The sequence below is a fragment of the Lampris incognitus genome, chromosome 1 (assembly GCF_029633865.1).
Source record: "Lampris incognitus isolate fLamInc1 chromosome 1, fLamInc1.hap2, whole genome shotgun sequence".
NCBI classification, from domain to species: Eukaryota; Metazoa; Chordata; class Actinopteri; order Lampriformes; family Lampridae; genus Lampris; species Lampris incognitus.
In genome coordinates this window covers 53,849,027-53,869,678 of record NC_079211.1, presented here as the reverse complement: position 1 = coordinate 53,869,678, position 20,652 = coordinate 53,849,027, and the positions used below count along the sequence as shown (strand labels likewise).

Below are 20,652 nucleotides of genomic sequence, written 5' to 3'. Positions count from 1 at the left end.
TCTCTCTCTCCCTCTCTTTCTCTCTCTCTCTCTCTCTCTCCCTCTCTCTCTCTCTCTCTCTCTCTCTCTCTCTCTCTCTCTCTCTCTCTCTCTCTCTCTCTCTCTCTCCCTCTCTCTCTTCCCCCCCCCCTCTCTCTGTCTCTCACTCCCCCCTGATGAGTGATGGTGAGCAATGCTCTGCTTCTCCCCTGGTTTGGCTGAGAGGGGTGGGGCGGTCGGCCTCCGGTCGGATGGGGTGATTCTGACGGTAAGCACAGCTTGACCGTGTAGACGAGGCCTCCTGGCTCCGGAGCTGATGTCGGGTAGTTCTGACAGCTAATGGCTGAACACTGTTTTCGGTTTTTGTATTCTTTCCGCGGCTGTTTGACGTTAGTCGTCATGCTGACTGACTGGTCTCGGGGTTGCTCCAGATTTCAGTCCGCAATGGCGGAATGGCTACGTCAGCGCCCTCTTCAGGCTGTTACCGAAAAAAACGACGGCGCGTCCGCTTCTTGTTATACCTGCGCGTTCGTTTTAGAACCTGTAGGTGGCGCCGTGACTTCGGCGGCCACCGGAAGAGAGGATGTTTGTACTTCCGGCAGGAAAGCGAGGAAACACGCAGTTTTTGTGTTGGGCCGCGTTTTCGAGTGGGCTCTAAGATTCGCAGCGGGCCCCGGGCAAACCGCCTCCATGTTCTGCTTTGTGCTTCTAGGTCGCTGACCCGCCTCCCGTCGCCTTGTTTTGCGGAAACCCAGGAGGGACGGGCGGATCGGACCCGCCAGCGTAATTCCCGGCCTTGCTCCAGAGTTGTGGTTTTCTCGGACGGCTTTCCTCACAGGAATATGGCGGATGGCGGGCATTATTATGGTAAGGCCCCCCTCTCGTAAGGGTTCATGGTGGTGAATAACTGCGGGGTTCGTTTTGGCATGCTGGCGAGTCCTCTGTGAAGACGGTGCTTAGAAGTCTTGTTGCACGAGGTGGACGGGACCGGCGCGTGTCCGAGTCCACCAGGGTCCTGTACTACATCCGTGTCCATCAGCGGAATGTGAGCCGGACACGGTTAATGGGGAGTTTATTGTGGGGCCGTGGCCCAGCTTTGTGTCATATCCTAACACATAGGGCAGCACAGCTCGGCAGTAGTTGAATGGCAGGACTACCACAGTAATTGCAAGGTAAACATCTGCTGAGGCACTGTATAGATACTATAATTCATGTGCAGTATGCAAAAAAGGGGTTTCTTGATAAATTTGGGGATTAAAGGTGTCTGTGAATGTCCTCATTCATCCAGGTCATGGTTATCCAAAGGAGTTGAATCAAGTGTAACTGGACTGGATATCTACCAAGTCCAGTTGCACTTGATTCAACTCCTTGGGAATTAAAGATGTACATAAACAATGATAATTACACAAGTGTTTGTCCTATTGCAAATAATGGCTTGTGTTGTATGGGTTAACGATATTTAAGTGTCTTGTGCTTACACTTTTAGAACACGATGACCGAACTGGCCCCCAGTTCCGGAGTCGCAAAGGCCGAGGTTCCCACCGAGGCAGGTCATACAGTGATGGGTCTCGCAGGGACCGCCAACGAGGGAGCCACTCTGGAGGCTTTGGGGGCGCTGGACCAAGGTCCAAATTTGAAGACAATGATGGAGATGTAACGATGAGTGATAGTTCTCAGGACAGCAGCTCCCAGCGCAGATTGTAAGTTTTGCACCTGTGGGGGGTAAACACATATCTAGGATCAGAGGCAAGGTTTGCAGGAGCAGTAGATGAATTAAAACAATGGCCATAATAGACCACAGACCTGGAAGTAAGCTTAAATGCCAGCTTGTTTATATTAACCAGAGAACATAAATATTTCACGGTGACACACTCATCTGTATTACCAATATACCTCAAAACTAAAACTAAAATAAAACACAACTTAACTGTTGAATACAACTTCCAGTGCATAGCCAATAACTTCAGGCTTCACAAATCAATGCAACAGTCGCTTGTTTTAAGACTCTTGAACTGTCCACGAGCATCCACTGCGGTTCGCAGAAATCTCGGGTAAATAATGTCTCAGTCCCACCACCTTTCCAGTGAAACAGCCGTGTCCTTCCCTGTAGTGTGAGGGTAGGTACTGTTCACAGAAGACGACGTCTATCCAGCTCGTCCCTCCTTTGGGTGGCTCGCCATCTTGTTTGCACAGCGCGCAGATGCAACGCTAAACCGATTCTTCAACCCCCAACAAAACTGGCCTGTTCTTGTAACAGTACAATATACATAAAAATAATTTAGTCTTTCTTCTGCTAATTAGTTTAACTGAAATGCCTGAGTGGGGTTTTACAACCAGAATACAGGCTTTAGTGGTTTAGTTCACACACACACACACACACACACACACACACACACACACACACACACACACACACACAGCTTAGTGGTGGAGCACTTCCTAACGTGTCTGAACTTGATTTAACCTGTTGCAGTTCCAAGCCGCGTATTACCACCATACCTTGGTCACAAAGCAGATAAAACTCAACAATTTACAGATAAAACAAGGAAATGAGCTAATTACACAGTCATAGAAAACAAGTAACTTACTTACTTAAACACAATCCGTGGCACTGTGGACCATGTGAGACAAAGAAAAATCACTCCCAAAACAGGAAAAATAAAGTTTGTAGCATCAAAAGTTACTTCTTTTCTGTTTTCTTCCTTTTCACTACTCTCTAACAAGCTCTGCTGTGCTCTTGGCCTTTTTCCTCCAGCGTGCGGCGCTGGAGTTATTTGATTGGCTGTTACAGTCACATCATTAAAGGAACAGATTGGCTGTTACAGTCACGTCATGCCACGTCATTAAAGGAGCAGTACAACAGGTCACCATGCAAAATCCATCCATTACCCAAACCGCTTATCCTTCTCAGAGTCGCGGGGATGCTGGAGCCTATCCCAGCAGTCACTGGGCGGCAGGCGGGAAGACACCCTGGACAGGCCGCCAGACCATCACAGGGCGATAAATAATGCGCATGCAAAAAACCACTTTCTGTGCTCTTAGCTGCCTAACAGTTGCACAACAGCTCTGTGAGGGATCAGCCCCATTCAAATACCCCTCGAAATTAGCCAGTACCAGAGGAAAAGGTTTGTGGTGAAAAATAAATTGCCTAGGCCTGGTCCCAAAAAATCTGGACATAAATAAGAAAAACACAAAATTTAAAAGTCGATCAAAATGGCTTTTCACTGCAGTGTATTTAATGCCCGTGTCTTCTGCCCCTTAGCAACCCTTATGGGAGGCCGTATCGGAGAGGGGATGGAAGATTTGACAGAGACCGACGCAGAGGCAGAGGAGGTGGGGGCGGAGGGAAAGGAGATGGTGGCTACAAAGGAGACCGGGGAGGAGGGGGCGGCGGCGGTGGTGGAGGAGGAGGGAAAAACCGATCCGGCTGGTACAAAGTAACAGTAAGTAACACGTTTCTGGAGCCATACTTCCCTCTTGGGGTGGACTGAGGGGTTAGTTGAAGCTTACACACTGTCCTCTCGGCTATTTGACAGATACCACATGGAAGGAAGTATGACAAGAAATGGTTATTGACAGCGTTGCAGAACATCTGTTCTGTGCCCTACACTCCTGTGCAGGTGAGTTGCAGCACTCAAACTTGTGTGTGTGACCACCAGTTGTAAACAGAAGGGAACTTGAAGAGGTTAGAGATTGGGGGAAGTGCAACCAACTTCATTTTTGTTTTCTACAGCGTCGGTCATTTATTTTAAATGATTTTTTTGACTTAAGGACATTAATCCTTCTTTGAAAGAGGGACGAAATACCCGCAGTAGCTACCACTAGACATCCAGGGGCTGTCCATTTGTTTTGTCTGAGTGTTTTATTAAGAATAAATCGCTCACTCATCCCCCGCTGCAGCTTCCAGCTCCGTCCTACGGTACTCCCTCAGCTTGTCCCGGATCCGTCGCTTGAACCGGTTCTTATCGCCGCCGCATCGGGTCTCGGTTGTCTCCCACAGTAGAAGTCGGGCCGGTGTTTCCTCCGATATGCCCTTGCTCTTAATTCCACAAGTGACTTCAACCGTTGTGAATCTGTTTCCGCAGATCCTCCGCTGCTCGTGTCGCGCACGTGGAATCTTCGTGCTTCAGTAAAGCCCTTGGTAAACTGTTCAAGTCGCAGTAACCCCCATTCACCCACACGCTGTCACTGGTCAAGAACAGTAAACATGGGAAGCAGAACAGCTTGCTAGCCTGGCCACAGCCACAAACCCCGTCCTCCTGATACCATTCTGTTTGAGAAGTCCGTATTATCTTCTGTCCTTTCCTTTGGGTGAGATCTGTCAGGTCAGGTGTCGGCTTCCCATTTGCGATCACCTTACTTTTTTTCTCAAAAGTAAATGTTGAAAATCTTTTTAAGTATGTAATATCCATTTTGACAGGTGAAACTAGACTGAAATGATAGCTAGCAAAAATGTTATGCACGCGAACAGCAGAAGACAGCAAGCCAGAGGGTGGGAGGGAGTCAAAATACATCGTTCACAAAAGGCGAGGCAGGTTAGCGATGTGCCTCATCAGTGATACTGAGACACTGTAAGAACAGACTACGCGTGCGTGAAACTCCCAAACCGTTCGCTTTCATTCCACATGCCGGAGAGAGGCACAAGCAGACTCCACCTCAGCAGCCTGTATCACGAATGCTAGCTTTGGGAGCAAGCCATCCTGAATAGGGCCTGTCTTTTATTGATAAAACAACAAGCTTTACATGATTTTTAAATTATTTTTTTTACAACAATCTTAACAAATTAAAGTTAATAAATAAATAAATGGAATTTTTTGTAACTGTCATGATATTTCTTCTTTTTTTTTCTTTTTTTTTTTCTTCTTATTAGCCTGGGTGAGGCAGTGCCTCCCCCAACTTCACGTGGTGGCTACGGACACACCCTATATGCAAATTGACTGGTGTCTACGTATCCACTGGCACAGTTTGTCATTGGACACCATCTACAGTCAATCACAGATCTCTCTCGGGGGGCCGCAGAGGCGCTGTTTTGGCCACTGAATTTCTCCGTGGTCACATTCCAACTCGGAACATAGCCTATCAGTAGGAACACAGCCTATCAATAGGAACACAGCCTATCAATAGGAACACAGCCTATCAATAGGAACACAGCCTACCAGTAGGAACACAGCCTATCAGTAGGAACACAGCCTATCAATAGGAACACAGCCTATCAATAGGACTGTTCGCGTTTTGATGTCAGTATCACTTTAATACTATTTTTAAACAATTTAAAATGGCCGCTGTCCAACGCCTGTTAATACTGCAACGCCTCGGTGGTAGTCATGGTGCGTCTGTAACACTGTTTGTACCCAGACGTGTTGGACATAATCACAAATCAAGTTTAGACTGTGAGGGTGCTCACGTAGTCTGTAAGTACAGGGCGCAGACACTGTGCGGACGGACCACGCCTTTTCTTGTCATAGTGCAGTCGTACCAACGCGTACCCAAGGCCTACATTCCCACAGTCTTTGCGCGTCATTTTCCTTTTCTGCCGGAAGTTACAGACAGTAAACAACACGGTACTGTCCACAGATGAGGAAGACGAGCTGCTCTGTTGCCAGGCTGTGTTGTGAAGAAGAACCTCACGGAGGTGGTATGTTGGACCACTTAATGAAGGGGGGGGGGGGTAGAGAGGGGCAGTTCAGCATGTTGGTGAGGGATATGACAAGTAGGGATGAGGAAAAACATAGTCTCCATACTGTATAAAAGTTGTAAAGCCATGAAGAAGAAACTGAAGAAGGTTTCCGGTTCCACACGAAATGCGTGTCGAAGTGAAAGTTTCATGCCTAGCTGTGTTTTGTGTGACACCGGGACGCACAGTCACAAAAACGGAGCTTCGTGCGGACATGGGCATGCGGACGTACTCTGAGGTCCGCTATTGCGTCGTTTTAGTCCGCACGAACCCCAGCGGAGGACGGTCCGTGTATGGTGCGTCAGGACTATGACTTGGCCTTTACTCTGGAGGACACTGGCGTGTTTCTGAGACACAGCAATGAACATCGCGCAGGAAATGACGCATAAACAGTGACATGACCTGTGAACTACACACGGCCATTTTGACCGGTCATGGTCGTTTTAGGTAGCTCTTATGATAACCTTTTTTTTTTTTTGTGCAGTTGATCTAAAATTCATTTTAATGCAAATATCGGCAGTTTTAGGAGCATCCGGGGAGCGGCAGGTCTGTGTCGTAAACTTATTAAGCTTTGAAAATCCAAAACGGTCAAAATGACCGCCTTGGTCGTTCTAGTGTTAAAGGAGGTTTGCTGGCATTCGGGTGGCATAGCGGTCTATTCTGTTGCCTACCTACACGGGGATCGCCGTGTTACCTCCAACTTGGTCGGCCGTCCCTACAGACACAATTGGCTCTGTCTGCGGGTGGGAAGCCGGATGTGGGAATGTGTCGCTGCACTAGCGCCTCCTCTAGTCAGTCGGGGCATCTGTTGGGGGGGGGGGCGTGATCCTCCCACGCGCTACGTCCCCCCTGGTGAAACTCCTCACTGTCAGGTGAAAAGAAGCGGCTGGTGACTCCACATGTATGGGAGGAGGCATGTGGTAGTCTGCAGCCCTTCCCGGATCAGCAGAGGGGGTGGAGCAGAGACTGGGACGGCTCGGAAGAGTAGGGTGATTGGCCGGATACAAAAGGGGGGGTGGGTAAATAAGTAAAGGTGTTTGCAGAGTGTATCTTGACACAAATCGATATGTTCAACAGTGGAAAGGATGAGCGCAGCCTCGTTTGGGAAGTTTTAAAAACTTTGTCCTCTCCTGCAGTGCTTTCAGAGCATGAGGCCATGCTGCTGTGTGTTGATCAAATGCTTCCCCGCCAAAACCCCTGACTACTGAAAACTCACTTCAACCCTACGATTGCCTGCATTCCTGTGGAACAACGGTTTTGAAAAGGACAATGGAAACTTGATTTTGGGTGTTGTGCAGTGGTGCCGCTGGCATACCAAGTAATCCTGCGTTGTCCTCATGTTGGGTATAAAACAAAACACGTAGCGTGTGCTTCAAAGGTTCATGTCTTTCGCTTTCTCTCCCCTGTCTGTCTAGTTCCATGTTGACAATCACAGGGCCCATTTCTACGTGGATGATGCCTCAGTTGCCAGCGCACTACACAAATGTACCCACAAGATCACAGACACAAATGGTTACAAGGTATGTTTATGCAATGCAGGGACAGGATGTGCAGTCTGGTTTCTAAAGCCGCTAGTCTGGGTCTCATCCATCTGCCACCCTTCTTCTTGACCTTTGCACTGTCAACACACAGTGAAGCCTTATTTTTTGGTCTGTGAAGTTGTCGCAGCCTTTTCCCTCTGTACAGACAGCTGTGACAGTCACCCTGTCAGAACTGTGGCACGCACAACGCTCATCTGTAGTCTTCTTCTATGGTTTAATCCCAGTAAATGCTTGACTGACTCGACTCTCTCCCGTATTTGTCTCCTCTAGGTGGAAGTGCACATCAACCCCTGTAACCCTCCCTCATTCCTCCTCTCCGATCTGAAGCCTGAACATATGGAGCACTTAAAGGTAAAACCAGGACCGGAGCGAGAACTAAGCATAGGAATGGGATTCAGGAAGTGATTTGGGGCTGCCTTTTTATCTTTTTCCACCTGCCCAGATATTTCTCCATTTTCTCACTTTGGCAGCAATGCATGGCGAAGCGTTTTGATGGCTCCCAGCAGGCGCTCGACCTGAACAACATCCGGACGGACCCAGGTAACAGCACACTTAAACGGATGGAGATCTTTCAGGACAGGAGTAGGACTTGGTTGAAATTTTCATTCAGGTTTTGTGTTAACCGACTTTACCTTTGGGTCATATCAAAAGGCTATAAACGACCCTAGTAAATTTTAATCATTATTGTGATTTTAAAGTGACACACAAAACAAAGATGGTTGCCCAGTCAAGGATATGGGCATCAAAATACCTTAAAGGAACATTTCACCAATGGTTTTATGCATGTTCACTTAGTACTGGTGGGTAATGCAGTCGATTGGAGCAATAAGACACTCACTGCGGGGGCGTCCGGGTGGCGTGGCGGTCTATTCTGTCAAATTAGTCCAGTTGTAACTGACATGTATCGGAGGAGGCATGTGGTAGAGGAGGCGCTACTGCAGCGACCAGGACACATACCCACATCCAGCTCCCCACCTGCAGACACGCCAATTGTGTCTGTAGGGACGCCTGACCAAGCCGGAGGTAACACAGGGATTTGAACCAAAGATCCCCGTGTTTGTAGGCAAAGGAGTAGATCGCCGCGCCATCGGGACACCCCATCAAATTCAAATTTAACCCCTGATAGTATGTAATACTGTCTTTTACAAGCAAATAACTAAAGTAATTACCAACATGACTTGGAGACTTGTCTGTTGTGTACCCTTTCACCCCCTTTTTTATTGTGGAGTTTAGAAGTCCCCGGAGACGGGAACTGTGGTTGAGGACTGTTTAAGTAAACTGAAAATGAAGTGACTTAGAGAAATGTTAAGTAAAACTGAGTAACAGGCTGTCAGCTGTGCCTACTTTGTGATTTGTTCAACAGTTGTTGAAACTGTGTTAGCTGTTGTGTGACTGTTAAATGGTGTCCAAGTTTCCATGTTTATTCTCCATCTGACAGTTTGGTTAGTCAGTAGTTTTGTATTGGAACTTCAGTTTGAGTCTTTTATCACAGACCTGGTCTCCCAAAACATTGAAGTAATCCTGAATAGGAAGACAAGCATGGAAGCCGTGATCAGGATCATTGAGGAGAACATTCCAGAGGTAATTCCTACACAGGCGGCGCAGCTTACCTTTCTCACCAGTGTACGATATGATCAATATGTTGCGTATACAAGTGCTATTGAAAAGGGCCTTGATTGTGAGCTTTTTGTGACTTGAGTAAATTTAGATAATATGTGTTACATTTTTCTCCACTCCCAACTACTAGCTGGTGTGCCTGGATTTGAGCAACAACCGTATTCATAAGCTGGATGAGTTGGCTGAACTGGTTAGTAAGGTGCCCCACCTGAAGACCCTCAACCTGTCCAACAACGAGGTTAGAGTCACTGCCTGACAGATTGGTTATTATTATTAAAAGGTTAACTGATGAGCAGGCATGGTTAACCCTCTTGCGCCTTCTCTCTGAGCTGCTTCTGTAAAAACAAATTGGGAGTCAATGCTTGATTTTTGTTGCCTAATATCAGACAGAATTGTACACTCGTTACACTCCATCCCCATCTTCAGTCTGACATTGCCCCCACTCTTAACTGATTTCTGTGGGGGGGGGGGGGTTTTGATTTTCTCTAATCAGTCACTAGAGATCAATGTTATCCGCCTTGCCGGGGTTTTAAGAGTGGAGCGGAGCCAAGTAAAAAAAAACTACAGTCTACTACTACTACTTTTGACTCCTCCCGTTAGGGGTCCCCCCAGCGGCTCATCCGTTTCCATCTCTTCCTGTCCTCTGCATCTTCATCTGTCACACCAGCCATCTGCATGTCCTCCCTCACCACATCCATAAACCTCCTCTTTGGCCTTCTTCTTCTCCTCTTCCCTGGCAGCTCCATATTCAGCATCCTTCTCCCAATATACCCAGCATCTCTCCTCCACACATGTCCAAACCATCTCAATCTTGTCTCTCTTGCTTTGTCTCCAAACCGTCCAACCTGAGCTGTCCCTCTAATATACTCATTCCTAATCCTGTCCTTCTTCGTCACTCCCAATGAAAATCTTATCATCTTCAACTCTGCCACCTCCAGCTCCACCTCCTGTCTCTTCATCAGTGCCACTGTCTCCAAACCATACAACATAGCTGGTCTCACTACCATCTTGTAAACCTTCCCTTTAACTCTTGCTGGTACCCTTCTGTCACAAATCACTCCTAACACTCTTCTCCACCCTGCCTGCACCCTCTTCTTCAACTCTCTTCTGCACTCCCCTTTACTTTGGACAGTTGACCCCAAGTATTTAAACTCATCCACCTTCATCACCTCTACTCCTTGCATCCTCACCATTCCTCTGTCCTCCCTCTCATTCATGCATATGTATTCTGTTTTACTCCAACTGACTTTGATTCCTCTTCTCTCCAGTGCATACCTCCACCTCTCCAGGCTCTCCTCAACCTGCACACTACTCTCACTACAGATCACAATGTCGCTCGCAAACATCATCGTCCATGGAACTGTGATGTTCCGTGGTTTGTAAAAAAAACTACGATGTCGAGCGATATTGAGAAGACATGCCGTCAATGTAAAATAAATTTGTTTATCAAGGGGGTCAGATTAAATTCAAGAATATTATTCAGGAGCCCATACACAAAAGAGAGGCCATTAAGTCAGTGTTTCCAAGATGTCAGGGTAATTTTCCCATACTAACAGCTTGACAATGGCGTTAATCCCAACGGTGGCGCTTATTGGATAATCGCTTTTTCACCCAAGAAACCGCTGTTTCATGTCATGATGCCAGTTAAGTTAGTGGAGTTGGCAGATTCAAAGGTCTGGACCCAGGAAATGATTTTTGTTTGTCCTGTCATGGTTGCTAATTTTTGGATTATCTCTGCCTCACACTAAGTCATGGCACATGTTCACGTCCGTCTTCCAGCTTAAGACTGACCGGGAGCTTGACAAGTTGAAAGACTTAAAGCTGGTGGAGCTGTGGCTGGACCGCAACCCTCTGTGTGTCGTCTTCAAGGACCAAGCCACCTACATCAGGTTAGTCAGCAATTGGGGGGGATTGGGCTGAGTGTATGTGAGCTTTATCTTGGAGGGTGGTCTTGTCTGCCATGACATGTAAGGCAGCCAAAGAATGTTGGCAGTTTCGGAGTAAAGAGTATGTGTGTACGCACGCACATGCAGAAATGGCCTGTATGAGGCAGAAATGCAAAACCATTACAGAGTATGTTCAAAAAAATCATCACACCCATATACAAAATTAGGCAAGCCCAAGAATGACTGTTGCAAGCAAGCATTGGGAAGATGTGGATGGCCTGAAATTTGATGTTCCTCCCGTGTCTGCGTGGGGTTCCTCCAGATGCTCCGGTTTCCTCCCACAGTCCGAAGACATGTAGATCGGGTGAATCGGCTGTACTAAATTGTTCCTAGGTGTGAAAGTGTGTGTGTGCGTGTGGGCCCTGTGATGGTCTGGCGGCCTGTCCAGGGTGTCTTCCTGCCTGCCGCCCAATGACTGCTGGGATATGCGCCAGCATCCCCGCGACCCTGAGAGCAGGATAAGCAGCTTGGATAATGGATGGATGGATGGAGTATGTGTGTGAACATGTGTGTTGTTCATCACCATCTTGATTAGATTAGCCAGTTGATGACCATTTTATATGTTTTTTCTTTCTTCCAGCCAAGCTAATGTTTATTATAATTTAGAGACGAGTGTGTTTGGGTTCATATGTGAACGTGTGACGATTGACATTTTTATCCTCCTTTCTTTGCTCTGAACATTGGCCTCTCCTATTCTGTGGTAACATTTCCTTTTCACGCCACAAACTAAACGTTCTTTCTTCCATTGGGGATTTTTGAGTACTATTGAATGCAGTGCATCTCAACTGCACATTTTCTTTTTTGCAGCTTACCTGAAGTCTATACAGGATGGAAGGCCATCCCTTGTCGATAATCTGAGCTTTTCTTGTTTCAAGTGTTTTCCTGCTCTGGCTTTTTTTCGGTGGCACTGTTCCCAGCACTCCCCTGCTGACATTCTGGCTAGTCTTCCCATTAAACTGTAGATCATCACCATCTACACTGCAGACAAGAAGCTGCAATAGAATTAGGCAAGACATTTCACAAGGCACAGTGAACATGACTGTGTGCCACTGCTGTGTGTAATACAAATCAAAGCAAACTATACTGAATAACCCAAATCCAAAATGGCCTCAAGTCAGACGCTTCATAGTAGAGTAAGGTGACTACTGGGGAAAAGGCAACCTACAGTTGTAGCCTTGACAGCTGACAAATGTTTGGACCAAGCAAAGTAAAACCAGCAGTAACAGCCAATAATTGGTTTTCCCTCCCCTCATGACATCTTTGCCCAATCGGTGTCCTGCAACAGGCCAGTATGGAAGGCTGGATAGCCAATGACGGGTAAGATCCCACCTTGAAACCTCGGGACAACCTAAGGCAGGCACAGTCACGATTACTTGGCCTTAAAGTCACAGTGAGCGCTGACTCACAAGAGAAAGTGACGAAGAACTGGAGCAGATGGGACAATGCAGGAAAAGCCATTGGGGCTCAGGTGGAGGAGGAAAAGTGTCAATGTCAGACCAAATGAACAATGACAAGTCCAATAGAAAAACGTGTCTTTCAGTTGGGTTTTTTTTTTGCCCTGCAAAAGAGGCAACTGCGGCTCCCTCAGTGAATGCTGGAAGGAAGCAGCAACTATATCTCCTTACATCTGAGGATTTTGTTCTCAGCTGGAAATGGATTAGAAATTGCCGATGTTTGGTCAATCCAAAAGTGAACCAAAATTGAAACCACAATGACTGTGACCAAATGCAATTTCTTCTTAAATATTGAATACTGTTTGACACACAGAACAGTGTTTATAAAAGAAAAATAGCTTAAGGCCACTGCTTTACAGTTGCCAGCTGATACCTCTGTTGCCAGAGGCTTGGGTCCAAATTGAAGTGGGACAGAAACATCCCAGTCTTCTGGGTCCAGTAAGTGCTGGTGAAGGTGGACCATGATCCTTAGAGATGAAGATGGTGAGGATGCAGTGGCAAGACAACAGTACTATTATGCCACTGCAGAAGGGGAAGCCTACCAGATCAGCGGTGGGGTCACTAGGTCCAGCTTACCTTGAATCCATCTATCCTTATTGTTCTGTTCTGTTCTCAGGAGTTTGCTCCTTTTCCCCATCATCTGTGTGGTGAGAAAACCAGTTAAACTGACTCCCGATTTGTTTTTCTTCAGATGAAACGTGGCAGTTTTCTTCAACCCCCTCAGTGAGATGCATGTGTGTGGATGTTTATTTGTTTGCTTGTGTTGAGTTATTAGATTCAGGTCCTGTTTTAAGTGGTGACCAACACCTATCTCCAAGACATTTTAGGTGACGACGTGGGGTTGGGGGTAACCTGTTTGTTTTACTGAATCCAGACAAATGTCTTTATCAGGTGTTCAGTGCAAGCTTGTAGGTGGTGCATCTTTCTTTGTGTGAGTTGGTGGAAAAGAGTTTGTGTGCGTGTGTTTCTCCCCCCCTCATGTCAGATGTCTGTGTATATCTACGTTTTTGGGGGAGAGGTGAGTATACCTGTCTGGTGAGTACATTCTGGGCAGGGGGGGAGGGTGCTTTTAGAGCACAGTATGAGACTAGAGAGACAACGGTGTGTGTGTGATGTGTGCACACTTGTACATGTGCATTTACAGGCCAGTTGCAAGAAAAATAAAATATTTTAATGACACTGATTCCAGTTGTACTACTGGAGCTTAAACTCATAGGACAATTTGTCTTTTTTTTTCCCCACACCCTTGCAGTGTTACCCAACACATGGTACTTTGGTACAGAATGACAGAAAGGACTGGTACAAATAACAGAAAAGACTTGCGTACAAAATGACAGAAAATACTTTGGTACAAGATGACAGAAAAGTGAGTCAGGAGGTGCGACTTACATTTCAGTATCGATTGGTGAGCCGGTGTTTTGGCTTAAGTTTTTTTTTTCCAGTTTGTGGTTATAACCTGACCATTCTTGATTTTTGTTCCTGTACCAGTGCTGTGCGTCAGAGGTTTCCCCGGCTTCTCAAACTGGTAAGGCCAGCCTTCTTATCGTCTTCCCATCATTGCCATCTCCTGTACTTTCTGAAGTTGGTTTGGGCTTTTATATAAATGAGTAAAGAAAGAAGTGTTGATGATAGCTACAAAAGATGCTGTGTGAGCATCATGGTAAGATTTTGGGGGTTGGGATTGATGCTGTCTTTTTAAGAAAGATGTTTGGCACTCCTTTTTGACATTATGTGCGCGATTAATGTTTAAACTGTAACAGATGTTAGTAGGAAATCAAGTAGTGTGTGATATAAGAACCAACTTTCTAAATTAATTAGGGATGTTCCGATCAGGGTTTTTGGGGCCAATCACCGGAATCAGAATCGGCCGATACTGATCTCCGATAACAGGGTGGGTGGGAAGGATGGGGATCTTCCATTTAAAGTGCTGTATTTACGGTGTAGCATTAATTATTTGTTTACTATTTATATCAATAAAAGTAGCTATTCTTAACAGCAATACATCATTTTCCGGTAGAGAACCATGGTCTCAGTCAGACTTAGAGGTGCTGACTCTCATCCCAGCCATTTTACACTCCGCTGCAAACCTCCCCAGTGTGCGCTGGAGGTCGCGTTCTGATGAAGCCAACAAAATCACATCATCTACGAAGAGCAGAGATGCAATTCTGAGGTTCTCAAAACGGACACACTCCTCACCTTGGCTGTGCCTTGAGATCCTGCCCATGAATATCACAAACAGAATCGAAGACAAGGGACAACCTTGGCGGAGTCCAACACCCATCAGAAACGTGTTTGACTTTCTGCCGAGAATGCTGACTCAGCTCTCACTTTGGTTATACAAGGACCAGATGGCTTGTAGCAACTGCCCCGGTACCCCGTACCCCCCGCAGAGTACCCTGGGATACACAGTCGTAAGCCTTCTCCAAGTCCACAAAACGCATGTAGACTGGCTGGTCAAACTCCCATGGCCCCCTCAGCACTTCCGCAAGGGTAAAGAGTTGGTCCATTGTTCCACAGCCAGGACGGAATCCACATTGTTCGCCTGGATCTGAGGTTTGATAGTCAGTCGTAACCTCCTTTCCAGCACCCTAGAGTAGATTTTCTCAGGGAGGCTGAGCAATGTGATGCCCCGATAATTGGAGCACACCCTCTGGTCACCCTTTTTAAATATGGGAACCACCTGCCCAGTCTGCCACACCAGAGGTACTGTCCCCAACCTCCACGCGACACTGAAGAGGCTTGTCAGCAAAGATAGCCCAACAATGTCCAGAGCCTTCAGCATCAGCATCCAGGTTGGGGATGAGTTGTTGCCTCAAGTGAAGGAGTTCAAGTATCTCCGGGTCTTGTTCACGAGTAAGGGTAGGTTGGAGCGGGAGATGGACAGGCAAATTCGTGCAGCATCAGCAGTAATGCGGAAGTTGTACCGGACCGTTGTGGTGAAGAGGGAGCTGAGCCGGAAGGCAAAGCTCTCAATTTACCAGTCAGTCTTCGTTCCGACCCTCACCTATGGTCATGAGCTTTGAGTTGTGTCCGAAAGAGTGAGATCGCGGATACAAGCAGCTGAAATGAGTTTCCTCCGTAGGGTGTCTGGGCTCAGCCTTAGAGATAGGGTGAGGAGCTGAGACATCCGGAGGGAGCTCGGAGTACAGCCACGGCTCCTTTGCATCTAAAGGAGCTAATTGAGGTGGTTCGGGCATCTGATTAGGATGCCTCCTGGGCGCCTTCCTTTGGAGGTTTACCAGGCATGGCCAGCTGGGAGGAGACCCCGGGGTAGACCCAGAACTCGCTGGAGGGAATACATGTCCAGTCTGCCCTGGGAATGCCTTGGGGTCCCCCAGGAGGAGCTGGAGGGCGTTGCTGGGGAGAGGGATGTCTGGAGCGCCCTACTTAGCTTGCTGCCACCATGATCCGACCCCGGAGAAGCGGCTGATGATAAATGAATGAGTTCTTAACAGCATTGCAGAAATAAAAAAAAGTTGCTCGCTATCTACACTTGTACACAGCGCGCAAAGGTAGGCTCATGCTGCTTCTGCGGGTGCGGGGAAGCAGCTTTTATTGTCCTGCCAGAAAGCAAGCGGCTGTCTGTTTCGTGGGATAAGTGGCTCTGACAAGTTAGAGGTTCATCTGCGATGCGATTTAGTTGCTGGTGTTGCCGCCATGTTCCACATCTTCATCCAGTAATTCAGCATACATAGCCTGCAAAGAGCCATCTCATGGTACTTTCTCTAGGGGCTCAGAGCCGCTCAATTCCGAACTGTTATCATCATACTGCCATTCCTGGCCGGAGCCTGAACAGGCGGCCAACATACCCAAAAACAAAACACGCAGCTGTGGCTTGAATGCATTTGGAAATGTCGATCTTTCTACCGTTTTATTTATTTATTTATTTTTTTAAAGCAACCGTGGGCATCCAGGTGATGTGGCAGTCTATTCCATTGCCTGCCAGCATGGGGATCATCGGTTCGAATCCCCGTGTTTGCCTCCGGCTTGGTTGGGCATCCCTGCGGACACAATTGGCCGTGTCTGCGGGTGGGAAGCCAGATGTGGGTATGTGTCCTGGTCGCTGCACTAGCACCTCCACTGGTCAATCGGAGCGCCTGTTCAGGGGAGAGGGGGAACTGGGGGGAATAGCATGATCCTCCAATGCGCTACATCCCCCTGGCAAAACTCCTCACTGTCAGGTGAAAAGAAGCGGCTGGCGACTCCACATGTATCAGAGGAGGCATGTGGTAGTCTGCAGCTCTCCCCGGATAAGCAGAGGGTATGGAGCAGCAACCGGGAAGGTCTGGAAGAGTAGGGTAATTGGCCGGATACAACTCGGGGGGGGGGGGGGGGGGGGGTCTGTCGATCCAAGTAAGTAATAAGTCGTTGGAACCCTTCATTTTCCACAACAGAAAGAGGCTACTGATCAAGGCCAATGAATTCCATGATCTTGGCTGATATTTCTTTTGACTTCTTACTGTCGCTGCTGTAGGGTTCCTGTCATTTAAATGTCTCCCTAACTGACAACCAAGTGACAAAAGACTGAGTTGCTAAAGGGTTAACTTGCTTTACTAACTTTGCGCTGGCTTGCCGCTCATACTCACCGAATTGTTTGACATGACGAATTCTCAAATGTCTCATGAGGTTCGTGGTATTAAAATGTTGGGTTCCACCACGAGCAATTACTGCTTCACACACATTGCATATAGCGATTTTATTGTCTTTTTCAGACACCTTGTAGAGCTGCTAGGCCGGCAAAGCCATTCTAGCGAGCTTCTATTCACGAATCAGGAACAACATCTTATGTACTACGTACACAAAAGAAAGGAAATTCCGTTTCCCTCAGCCCACAGCAGTGCAACACAAAAGACAAAAACACATAGCCAAAAACGCCACCACCAAAAACCATACAAAAACTGACCGAGCCCTGATCAAACCATTTAGAATGAGAATCGGCCAATAATGATCGGTGGCCGATCAATCTGGGCATCCCTAAAGTTAATACATGATTTCCGGGCTTGTTGAGCATTTTTTTTCTCTTTTGTGTCAGTTTTGGACAAATGTCCTCATTCCTCCATTTCCTAAGTCTTTTATATATGTGCTTACACATCCAGTATTTTTGTTTTTCAATTTGTTTGCTTTTAGGATGGCCACGTTCTCCCTCCACCCATAGGCTTCGATGTAGAAACACCCACCGCTATTCCCCCCTGCAAGGTAAAAAGTTGGAGCGACCGCCACCTTATTGACTATGGATTACTATGGAGCACCTTAGATTGAAAAAAAAATCTATGGCGTTCCTCTAAATTTAATACTCTCAAATCTATTGTCTTTTGGAGGTACTGCTGCATTTTCTCTGGATATCTGCCTGCACTGCTCACTTCTGTCTTGTACACAACAGTTTATTTTAATTTTTTTTTCCGCTTTATGGTCCAGGGCAGTTGTTATGGCTCCGATGAAATCAAAGCAGTCATTCTGCGCTTCCTGCAGCAGTAAGTTTCTGCATTTCTTGACTTGCACCGAGGCCAGCACGTATCTTAAAGCATTGCTGCTGGAAGCAGTTCCACCTCTTGCCTTTACATTTAGTGCATTTTGTGAGCATACCGTCACAACATGTTAAGACGTCTTGCATCATTGACTAAATATAGTGTGACTAAACGTCACTGTGCTGCATAGCAAGCCAACAAAAGTTGGATACAGGTTAAACTTGTACTAATTTTCTCACAATAAGAAGATGATGTTTGGCTGTTGGCCAAAGGGTTGATAAAATGGTCTTTTGAGCTAAAAGTTTCACTGGCAATTTTAAGAGAACCTCAAGGCCTACAATTTTAGAGAAAGGGAGAACAGCCAATTGAACTTGGGAGAAACTAGATCAGTAATTGCGAGCATTAAACAGCCATAATAATTTGCATCATGTTTGACTTTTCTCTAGGTACTACAGCATATATGACTCGAGGGACAGACAGCCTCTTTTGGATGCCTACCATGATGGAGCATCCTTTTCACTAATGACACCTTTCTCTGCCCAGAACCCCTCCAGGTGAAAAATTGATGCACATGCTGAACATTTCTGTTCTCCTACTTTTTCGTTTGTTATTTTGTGTGTTTTCTCTTGACCTTATCTCACACACTTTCCCTAAATGAGGAAAGTGTGTGACTTTTTTAACACTTTTATAAGTGTTAGTTCCTCTCTCTGTCTGCAGGAGCAGTCTGGGAGAATACCACAAAGACAGTCGAAACCTGAAGCGGGTCAAAGACTCCAGTAAGTTTACATGACTAGTGGTCCACTTCTTTCTGTTTCCCAAAAGATAACACTATTTTTTGCCTGTTGTACTCTTGCTGAAACTTAACGCCCCTTTTGATATTTGCCTTTCTTTAATGTGTCCCTGACAGCGATACGGTTCCGGCTACTGAAGCACACACGGTTAAACGTGGTGGCTTTTCTCAATGAGCTCCCCAAAACGCAGCATGACACCGCCTCCTTTACCATTGACGTGAACACATACACGGTGGGTTCAGGTTTGATACACCCCCCTTGTATGTGAAGTTCCCAGTAAAACATGTTCAGTCACCATGATCAGTTTCCAGCGGTTCAGCTTTTCCCTGGATCACTTCATTTATTCTGTCTGTGTGACGTCAGTTACTTGATGGGGATGAATAAAGTTTATTGTTGGTTTTTTTTTCAGAATACACTACTGTCATTCACTGTGAGTGGAGTATTTAAAGAAGGTGAGTTTCTCATTTTCTATATTACAGTATGTCCATATGAATAAATGCACTGCATGATTGAATGTTAATATTTATGTGTCTGCACATAAAACCTCTTGACAGTTGATGTGTTTTGCTTGAGAGTAGTTATTCATATCCAGACTTATATTTATAGCTGTGCTGTTTTACTTTTTTTTTTTTTTTTTTTTTTAAGACTTACAAGCATATTAGTATGTAACTACTTTTCTCCTATAGGGGGCAAATAATGATACTCACCGGCACATCCACTTAAACCTGTTGGTGTATCTTTTCGATGTTTTATCTCCAGAGATGCGTCTCTGCCTCTGTGTGAGGCTGTTTACACCTGGCGTTAACATGCGTCTCAGGTGATCGGGTCACAAGTGGACAGCGCTAAGTACAAGTGTAAACAACCACCCAGACACATTGTGATCCGATCACACAAACCACTTGCCAAGGTGGTCTGGGACGCATTTGACCCCATATCTTTTGTAGTGTAAACACTGATGCGTCCTGATGTGTCCCCGACAAGGACATAACAGAAAAATATGTCATCAATGCAGGACGAACACCAAAAGTGTTGTATTTAGCCAAATGTGTTGTTTTTAACCGACGGGTTAAAAACAACAACACATTTCTGCTTCTTTTATTGTTGTGGCTTCTTGTTTCGCTTTTCTTTTTTCCTCCCTTTTTTCTCCCCAATTGTCCCCGGCCAATTACCCCACTCTTCGGAGCCGTTCCAGTCTCTGCTCCACCCCCTCTGCCAATCCAGGGAGAGCTGCAGACTACCACATGCCTCCTCCGATACATGTGGCGTCCCCAGCCACTTCTTTTCACCTGACAGTGAGGAGTTTTACCAGGGGGATGTAGCGCGTGGGAGGATCACGCTATTCCCCCAGTTCCCCCTCCCCTTGAACAGGCGCCCCGACCGACCAGAGGAGGCGCTAGTGTAGTGACCAGGACACATATCCACATCCGGCTTCCCACCCGCAGAGACGGCCAATTGTGTCCGTAAGGACACCCAACCCAGCCGGAGGTAACACTGGGATTCGAACCAACGATCCCCATGTTGTTAGGCAATGGACTAGACCGCTTCGCTACCCGGACACCCGTTTCACACTTTAATATGACGCTGTTGGCGTGTGAATGTGTATGTACTTCCACTTATGCAGAGGATGTCAGTTGAGTAGGTGGTCCTTCACTGTGGCCCAGGACACATTCATGTACACACTGCTAAAAGAATGTGGCCATATGAAGCCCAGACCACCTCCACATGTGGTCTGAGCAATCTGATCTCGATTAGTTTTGTGTGCTGTCCACTTGTGGTTGGATCAGCTAATACCAGGTGTGAACAGGGCCTTAGTTTATATGGTTTACGTGGTGATCTTGCAGTAACCTGAAGTCAACATGGGGCCACTGACATTCCATTTATTCTGATGTTTCTAGTGTATGCAAGTCTATTTTAAGTGCTCATGCTGTTAATTGTGACTTTTTGTTTTTGTTTTGTCGGTTTTCTATTGTAGTCGATGGTAAATCACGAGACTCCACCATGGCCTTCTCTCGAGTCTTCATTACAGTTCCTGCAGGAAACTCTGGGCAAGTCTAATGAGTTCTCCTTGGTTTATTTATCATGATGAGAAGTCTTTTCTGTGTTTCTCCCTATAGAACCCTGTTTGCTCTCTTAAGCCTCCTACTGACTGTGATGTGGGCCGTCTCAGATGAAAGATGACTAAACG

The 20,652-nt window shown here is 46.5% G+C and overlaps 1 protein-coding gene across 1 annotated transcript in view; it reads left to right on the top strand.

Annotated features, from left to right (window-relative positions):
• The first annotated feature begins 593 nt into the window (after window positions 1–593).
• Window positions 594–20,652, top strand: part of LOC130108312 (nuclear RNA export factor 1-like) — a 30,958-nt gene continuing 10,899 nt past the window's right edge. The window contains exons 1-18 of the mRNA XM_056275209.1: window positions 594–846; window positions 1,466–1,679; window positions 3,242–3,422; window positions 3,516–3,599; window positions 7,069–7,173; window positions 7,465–7,545; window positions 7,665–7,734; window positions 8,687–8,775; window positions 8,942–9,049; window positions 10,591–10,700; window positions 13,700–13,736; window positions 17,339–17,407; window positions 17,627–17,682; window positions 18,123–18,230; window positions 18,394–18,452; window positions 18,584–18,699; window positions 18,877–18,919; window positions 20,440–20,512. Coding sequence (XP_056131184.1) covers window positions 822–846; window positions 1,466–1,679; window positions 3,242–3,422; window positions 3,516–3,599; window positions 7,069–7,173; window positions 7,465–7,545; window positions 7,665–7,734; window positions 8,687–8,775; window positions 8,942–9,049; window positions 10,591–10,700; window positions 13,700–13,736; window positions 17,339–17,407; window positions 17,627–17,682; window positions 18,123–18,230; window positions 18,394–18,452; window positions 18,584–18,699; window positions 18,877–18,919; window positions 20,440–20,512 — 1,628 coding nt within the window. The 5' untranslated portion in view covers window positions 594–821. The remainder of the gene's footprint in view (window positions 847–1,465; window positions 1,680–3,241; window positions 3,423–3,515; window positions 3,600–7,068; window positions 7,174–7,464; window positions 7,546–7,664; window positions 7,735–8,686; window positions 8,776–8,941; window positions 9,050–10,590; window positions 10,701–13,699; window positions 13,737–17,338; window positions 17,408–17,626; window positions 17,683–18,122; window positions 18,231–18,393; window positions 18,453–18,583; window positions 18,700–18,876; window positions 18,920–20,439; window positions 20,513–20,652) is intronic.